We start from the raw sequence: 8,510 nt of genomic DNA on the forward strand, positions 1-8,510 counted from the left end.
GTTCAGCCGCGTCTTTTATGTATGCCTTCAGCATGTCCCAAGCACCTCATGACTTAAAGATCCATCTAATTCAGGGGTTAAGTAACCCATTGCATTTCTGGGGAGAGCTGCAAAGAGACCTCAGACCATGGTGCTACTGGATGCTTAGAACCTGTGAATTATATTGCAGGGGGAAATGTCCCATGTTTTCAGTTCTGTGTCACTTAGTCTATATCTGGTATTCTCCTTTAAGCTCTCAAAGTACCCTTGGCAAGCTATAGCATCACAAGCCTCATTGTCAAAATTAGTCATTGGGTAGTCCTTTATATTTTAACGATACACACACACACACACACATATCACTTGTTTCTCTTGTGAAATAGATTATTATTATCCTTATTTTATAGATAAGCGATCTGAAGCTCAGAAAAGGTAAACCTGCTCACCAGTGGGCTCACAGACTGTGAGTGACAGAGTTGGGACTGGAGGCTGTCCTACATCTCCTCTGTTTTTATCAGCTGCTAGTAGAGACTATGAGGTAGAATAATGGATGGTAATAGGGAAAAATGACTCAAATTGGCTAAGCCGGGTGGGGGGGGAGCCATTTGCAAAACAGTGTTTAACGTAAGACCATTTTTGTAAAGATATTAATGATAATCAAAATGGAGGAGGCAGAAAGTACAGTTAGTATACGGAGAAGACGTGTGTGCCCTAAGACGCCTGTTCTACACCCGAGGAAGTGGCGGCCTCGACAGGTTGAGTAACTTCACTGATTCCACAAACATTCATTGAGAAACTATTCCTTGGACTTACTCTCCAAACGGGCCTCCAAGTGGGCTTGCCAGTTCTCATTCCTTTGCTTTCCCTGAAAGCAGAAACAAAATATTTTACTGCTTATTTAGTAAACAGAGAATTCCCCGCTGACCATTGTGGGGTCGGATACAGAGCTCTTGCACACACCGCTTCCGCTCTCTCAAACCTGTGTTTGCCTCCCGAGCACACAGCATGGCTTCCAGAACCAACTGGGTCACCTGGGTTCACATTCCAGGCTTTGACTCAGGCTTGCTGCTCCTACTGTGTCTCCCTGCCTTTTCTTGAAATTACGGATAAAAACAAAAAACAAAAAACAGAACGTTGAAAAAGGTTAGAGATTGCCATTTTACAGCTGCAGAAGTTTCGATGGCAGGATCCGTGTGCAAAATAAGCACATCTCGTACCGCTAATACAGTCCGGGTCAGAGAGCTGCGAGTTCACAGATCAGTTTTTAGAGCCCTGTCCATAGAAAGCGGAGTGTCACCCTGCACAACGGGCCGAGTTCCACCAATTCTCAGACCTCCCGTATCACAAAGGGCTACCATCTTCTTGTTTACAGCACGACCATAAAACGATCCGAAGATAAAGCACACAAAATGCTGACTGTCATGTGGGTGTCTCTTTTGTGTTTTGTCCGCGTGACGCTCCAGGTGGGAGAGTTCAGAGCCCATGCCGCTGAGTGGACGGCCAACGTGACGGCCGAGTTCAAGGAGACCAGGAGGCGCCTGAGCGTGGAGATCTACGACAAGTTCCAACGCGCCACCTCCATTAAACGGAAGCTGTCCGCGGAGCTCGCCGGGAACCACAACCAAGAGCTGACTCCGTGCAGGAGGACCCTGTCCGTGAATCACCTAGCCAGCGAGAGGGACGTCTTGCCTCCCTTACTGAAAACTGAGAGTATCTATTTGAATGGATTGACGCCACACTGTGCAGGCGAGGAAATTGCTGTTATCGAGAACATGAAATAACCCTCTCTTTGAAGAGCCTTAGGCGTAGCCATAGGTGAGGACTTCTCTATGCCCTTTATGACTGTTGCTGGTAGCATTTTTTAAATTGTGCATGAGCTCCCAAGGGGGAAAAAAAATAGATACACCCATCATGGCCATCTACCATCAAGAGAATTTGGAATTCTGAGCCAGCACTCTATCTTTTTGATGATGCTTGTTGGGCGGTCCACTTTCTTTGACAAGTGGAAAAACAAGCAATGTCTGATGCCTTTTTGTGCCCAGACTGTTTTCCTCCCTCTTTTCGTAATGTGCCATAAGGCCTCAGAATGAATTATAATTGTTTCTGGTAATGATGTAGCTTCGAGGGATCAGTCCTTAACTTTTCAGGGTCTACCTATCTGAGCCTAGATATGGACCATTTATGGATGATAACGTTTCTTTTTGTAAATGGCAAGAGATTCTTATGCAGCCTTTTACCTAAGAAATTTTCTGTCAGTGCCTTATCTTCCGAAGAAACAGAACCTCTCTAGCTAATGTGTGGTTTCTCCTTCCCCGCCCCACCCCTAGGCTCACCTCTGCAGCCCTTTATCCCACAACTCCCGTTTGAATACCATACCTTGCTGGGAACAGTGTGTAAACTGAAGTGATGATGCCCGAAGAAGAAATAGATGCCAAATTAGATGGACATTGAAGCAACACTCAGAAATTCTAGCGTTAAAGGCACTGCAAAGAAATGAGGGCACAGATGGCCCCTCTGAGTATTTATTTGACTCAGGTACCAATGGTACACATCCACAGTGTAATTATTTCCAGCCCGGTAACGTTGGCTGCTCCAAAGAGTCCCTTTTTTTCCTGGCAGTATTTGGAAGTTATCATTTATTCATAACTACACATTTTGAAAGGTGGAAGCAGAAGAAAAAAATATATATATATGATCTGACAGAAGGAAGCTGTTAAACATGGATATTATTGGAGGTGATTTGAGACAATTGGTGTGACTTACTGTTCTGAGGAAAAGAAGATAGCACAATAATGTGTTTGACCATTTGCTAATAAACATCATACTGCCAGCACCTATTTGCTTTTTGGTGTAGAAGGCTTATCCGATTTCCTTTCCCCGGGTGACTTTTGCCAGACAGGGGAGGTGATGCTGTAGTCGGAGTTGGGCACCACCTCACCTTGTGTGGTGTCCCTCTGGAGCTGTGACAGAGCATGAGAGAAGCTGAAACTGGGATCACTGTGATATTGCACATGGAAAAAAAAATGCAGATTGCAGGCATAATTCATCTTTGACATTAGAGAAAAAGCTCTTCTAGCACAATTTAAATCTTGAGAGTTTTTTTTTTTAAGATAGAAAAGGCTGATAACCCTTTTTAGTTGAATTTTATATCCTGTAACTCTTTGGATGTTTCCAAGATTCAGAAGAAATTCATTAATGGCACCTAGTAGATTGCTACTCTCCTTTATTTTCATACTTAGATCTGCTGTACGTTGTATATGTAATTTTTCAAATGCAGAATGAAGATGACTGCCCCAAATACAATTGCAAAACATTTCTTTTATTTGGGGGGCAAGGGTGGTGGAAATATCTGAATAAGTGGCATTCAGATTAGGGTCTTAGAAAATAAACCGAGGATCTTAAAAAAACCATATCTAAATAAATGCTTATTTTCCAAAATTAAAATTTAAGCTAGAAATGTAAATATTCAGTTAACTTGTTGAAGGTACTTTTATAAACTGAAAAAATTCTAACCAAAATTTTAGCAAGTCAGGCTCTTTTAGAAAGAAAGCTACACCCATTTCCTCAGTAACTGTTCTGAAAGTTCATATGGTGGAATGCACCATGTATAAACTGTGAATTGTATTGACAAATAAAGTTTGTAATTAAAGTCAGCATTTTCTGAGTCTCCTGCTTGCTGCTGAGAATGGAGATGGGATTCTAGCCGAGAACTCTAGTATGTCACTTTTCATGCTGAGTTTCCCGTGGCTCCTTCGTTCACAATATTCAAGAAATATTTTTGATGCAGTATTACTACCCTTGTTAAATATGTGCGGAATGTTCTTCTTGGTGACTGTTAATCAAAAGTAAATATCCTGACATTTCCCTTTGGAAATACGATATTTTAAACAGCATGTAAATTCAAGATTGTTTCTATTACATTATGACATAGTAATGTCTTATTTTATCATTGTTAGACCTTCTCTTGACACTGAAATAATCTGAACGCCAAACACAGGCACCTAAATATTTTTTCCCTTACAAAAAAATAATCAAACATCTTGGCAGTGTCGAAGCCCAAAGAAGTCAGTTGCCAACTCATCTCCTAGACCTCATGCCCCAAATATTTGAACAACATACCTTATCAATATCTTGCATAATGTATTGATTCATCCCCAAGCACCTTGATGCTCAGTAGATATCCTAAACCTGGTTCCCAACATTATCCTCAAAATTGGGGAAAATCTAAGAAAAACTGTGTATTATATCAACTTTATTTCCTCAAGCTTTGATGTGTTTACTGACTGTGGAGAGAACCTTGATACGGATTTTGACATCGTCTAGAATTTTCTAGTGAATTTATTTTTTCACAGGGCCAGTTTTAAGAACGAGCAGTTTTGCCCTGAAGAATATCTGAAAAAAAAAATTAAGTACTAGAACCAGCAAGGCTCAGGAACCCTCTGATATGAAATCTTAGACATGGATTCTAGACAAGAATCCTCTACATTATAGCTATTAAATGTAAAAGTGATTATTTTGGAGTTCTTTCAGTTTCTTATTCAAATCTATATATTTTGCTACCTGGTTAATGTCACCCACCCTTTTTTCAATAGTATTCCACTTTTGTAATACAGGAGGACATGAAACTTCTAAAGCCAAGAGAGAACTGAATAATTTGTTTCTTAACCGTCAATAAATCAGAAGCAGTGTGTATGTAGGGCTTTGTTTCTTCCTCAAATTCTAAGGAACATGTGACATACAAGAAAGACTAAATCCCACCTCACTTTGTGTAAAAAAATCTGTAGAATTTTTTTATTCTTAAGGCTAGAGTTTCAAGCAGACTAAGGGAAATTTTAGATGGAATACCAAAAAAAAAAAAAAAAGAAAGAAAAGAAAAAATAAAAAGAAAAACAACCAAAAAACACAAACAAACAAAAAAAACAAAAACAAAAAACAAATTCAGCCATTCTGAAGACTGGAGATAGCTATTTATGCCTAAGAACTACAGACCTAGATCAACTTATATGGTTTTTCTTTTTTAAAAAAATATTTGCTGTTCTAGTAAAATCATGACTTATTTGTGGTTTGCATTCCTTATTAAAGTACGAGTATAAATTTGCTTTTGTATAAAGTAAAAGATGTCTCTATTTGAATACTCATAATTCCATTAAAATTAATATATGATTTTGCTCCAGCATGAGTTTATGTAAACATCCTTTTATAGGGAAACTTACTGGTCTTGCCCATGCTCAGGTATTAGTTCCAGGATGGAACCTGGTTACTTTTAATGGGGACTTCTGAGGGTAACTCAATTTTACGGTTTTCTTAAGGGGAAATCTTCATAACCTCCATGTGCTTCCTTCATCCCGCCTTACCACAAAGGTCTATCCAGCTTTCGTTTCACACATGACACTTCCCCACCCAGATCTCAACTATGCCTTCCCAAAAGACAGGGATTAGTTCCAAGCACCAGGAGTTTTGACTCTGCTCTTTTGTTTGACTCAACACCATTTGTTCACTAAACTTCAGTTTTTACTCTAATATTCATAAAACCATTGATTTTTTCCCTAGTATTAGTACTAGAAAATATTTTCACTATGTCATGCTTATCTCAATTTACAATGTTTTTTTCTTGTCTGTCATTCCTTTCCAAAGTATTTCCTACTGCCTCGTCTTTATTCTTTCTCTTTTGCACTCTTAGGCTCGGGTTTCTTTCCAAGCCACATAAGCATCTAGCCAGTTCCCTTTGGATATCTCCACTTCTCAAAGGCATTTCAACATATCCAAGACTCTCCTGATCTTTCCCCAGACCTGGCCCCCCTGGTGTCACCTATTTCAACAATTGGCACCACCATCCATCTGGTTGGGCATCATCCTTGATGTCCTCTTCCCTTCAACTCCACACCCACCTTTCACCAAAGCCCTACAGACTTGCATCCTGAATGTCTTGAATTTGTACACAGCCACTACCTTTATCCAAGGGATCGCCATATAAGTCCCCTTGTACGACAGCTTTTGCATCATTCTCTGCTCCTGTCATTGATGGTAGAGTGGTCTTTTTAATATGCAAATCTGATTGTGTTACTCTCCAGTTTAAATCCACTAATTGTCTTTCAATTTTATAGAAGACCAGAATCCCTCACCTGGCCTATAAGGCTTTCTTACGGTCTATTGTAAGCCATCATCTTCAAAGTCATCTTGTACCACTCCCTACTTCTCTGTATCCCAGCCCCACTGGATTTCTTTGACCACATTACACTGCTGTTGTTCCCTTTGCCTAGAATGCTTGCTCTCCTTTTACATCTCAGCCTTTTTCACCTACCAAGCTTTTACTCATCCTTCAGAACCCAGCTCAAGTATTACCTCCTCTGATAAGCCTTCCCTGACACCAATTTATACAGTATAATATACCGTATAAAATCCTATTCTTTTCCTTCGTTTTACGATTAGATATTCATCATTATTTTTACTTATCTGTCTTCCCAACTAGAATTCATTTGTGCTACCCGCTATTTTATTTCCAGATCCTAGCCAAGTACACGTAATCGGCGCTCCAAAAATTCATGGTGAACAAATAACATAAAAACAGGGGTTTAATGGTAACATTCTGATGTATACTTGTGTCTAAGTATCCCAAGTTTTCCTAGCTCCACCAACATCTGTCCTCTTCCACTGGGTTAGTAGTAAATGGGGCACAGGTTGCGGCGATTTCTCCTATTTACTTACAAGCTGGTACTAGTTACTCATTGTATAGAAGAAAAATCAAAGCCAATTCTTCAACCAGAGAGACTTTCAGTTTGCCATACACTTACTCTTTATAAGCAAGGGTTTCATTATTTTCATTTCCAAATTTTGGCTCACAATAGATACCATCAAAACTCAGTTATAATTTAATCTTGAAAATTTGTTTAGAAATTAATTGTAAAACATGTTTGCCAATACTAGTAAATGGATGCCTCTTATTAGTAGAAAGCCAAATACACATTTTTTTCTCTTTGCCAAATGAAATTCAGCTTTCTCATGCTTAAATTTATAAGCAGTCTGGGAAGAAATCCATTATTGGGCACATTTTGAACTATATCCAATAGAGAATATTAGTCACTTACATGGTATAATTTTGAAATTAACTCACAGAATAAACATTGGTTTTCATGTAGTTGATGCTTGACTTTTGCAGATGGTATTTCTTCTTACACTGTACAATTCATAGGGAGTAGCATATAGTTGATTTTTATCCTACTTTCTACTTTTTAAAAAATATTTTATCCATTTTAGTATTATTGACACCAGCCTCTATTGTTCATGATTTTTATAAAACATTTAAATGAGCATCAGTGGCAATGTCTGGTCCAGATTCAAATTTTATCATCGCCCAAGTATGTCAGAGTTGGAAAGATAAAGCATCAAGATACTGTCAATACATGTAATTAACCCATCCTGTTTCTCGGTCAGTCAGGTGCAGAAATTCAGAGTTTACACATGCATTGAGAAAGTTTAATATTGCCAAAGTCCAAATATATACCAGTAGATTAGCCAAGTGTATGAATCTCTTCAATGATTATGTTGTATGTACAAACAAAATATTACCCTGCTCATGGTTTACCGAGTTAACATTCTTCAAGAGCCTTTGTTGGGCCAATTACTGGAAATACTAAGCCAAATAAATGTCTCCTGTCTGGGAGATAGCAGTCCATGGGTCAGAGAGGGCACAGAGCATAGAGAGAGGGAAGCTTCTCCATGCTGGAGAGCCCTAACCATAAGGCTCTTGCCTTTTCATGGACTTGGGAGGCCGCCTAAGGAAGAGGGAAGGGCTACAGTGGGAAGCTACTGAGTCAGGGTGGAGAAAGGGCTCAACTGAGGCCCCAGTCAGGAGGCCTCCAGATGGAGGTGCCTGCTTCTGAGTCCTTGCCTGCTACTCCCTTGGGAGAATCACAGTGGGCTGGTTGTGGGAAGGGCAGCTTCCCCAACACTGGCCGCCAGGCAGCAGTTTGAATCTGCCCGTGGTTGGGCCCAAAGGACGACACACAGGATTTAGCCTGGAGCCAGACTCCTCAGAAGGCACGGCAATGCCTAGTTGAGAATTTTGGATCTGGCGCTGGAAAGACATTTCAAGCTTTAAAATAGGGAGTGATGTGGCTCGATCTGTACTTTTAGGATGCTCGCTCTGGCAATGGTGTGGGGTAGAGCTGGGATGCAGGGCAGGAAGTTGGAGGAATCTGCAGTGGCCCCTGAGGAAGGGATTCTGGTCTAAACCATGTGAGGGGCACTGGGAGATGCAGCTGCACCCACCAGCTTTGCCCAGGATGAGGAACACGGGGCTAGGAGAAAGAGGGAGAAGTTTCAACAGGGAGACTGATGTTTGTATCTGTGGGGTCACCAAAGTGAAAACCCCCAGCGGGCAATTAGAATATTCCAGTGCTCTCAGGTCAGGCATCCCAGGTAGAGAAATGAATGTGGGAATCAGTAACGTGAGACGTGCTGCATATTAATAGTGAGAAGCTGAAGTTACTCCCCATAGTTAATGGCGTTAAGTAAAAGGCCTTCCAAATGCT

The 8,510-nt window shown here is 40.4% G+C and overlaps 1 protein-coding gene across 3 annotated transcripts in view; it reads left to right on the forward strand.

Moving 5' to 3' along the window:
- Positions 1-3,632, forward strand: part of KCNK2 (potassium two pore domain channel subfamily K member 2) — a 136,523-nt gene extending 132,891 nt beyond the window's left edge. For 2 of the 3 annotated variants that reach the window (XM_045771996.2, XM_045771998.2), the window contains exon 7: positions 1,443-3,632. In XM_045771996.2, coding sequence (XP_045627952.1) covers positions 1,443-1,760 — 318 coding nt within the window. In that variant the 3' untranslated portion in view covers positions 1,761-3,632. The remainder of the gene's footprint in view (positions 1-1,442) is intronic. The other variant, XM_045771997.2, reaches the window with a different exon arrangement.
- Positions 3,633-8,510: the final 4,878 nt, after the last annotated feature.

Source organism: Ursus americanus, chromosome 2, assembly GCF_024610735.1.
Source record: "Ursus americanus isolate L20-20 chromosome 2, mUrsAme1.1.p, whole genome shotgun sequence".
Lineage (NCBI taxonomy): Eukaryota > Metazoa > Chordata > Mammalia > Carnivora > Ursidae > Ursus > Ursus americanus.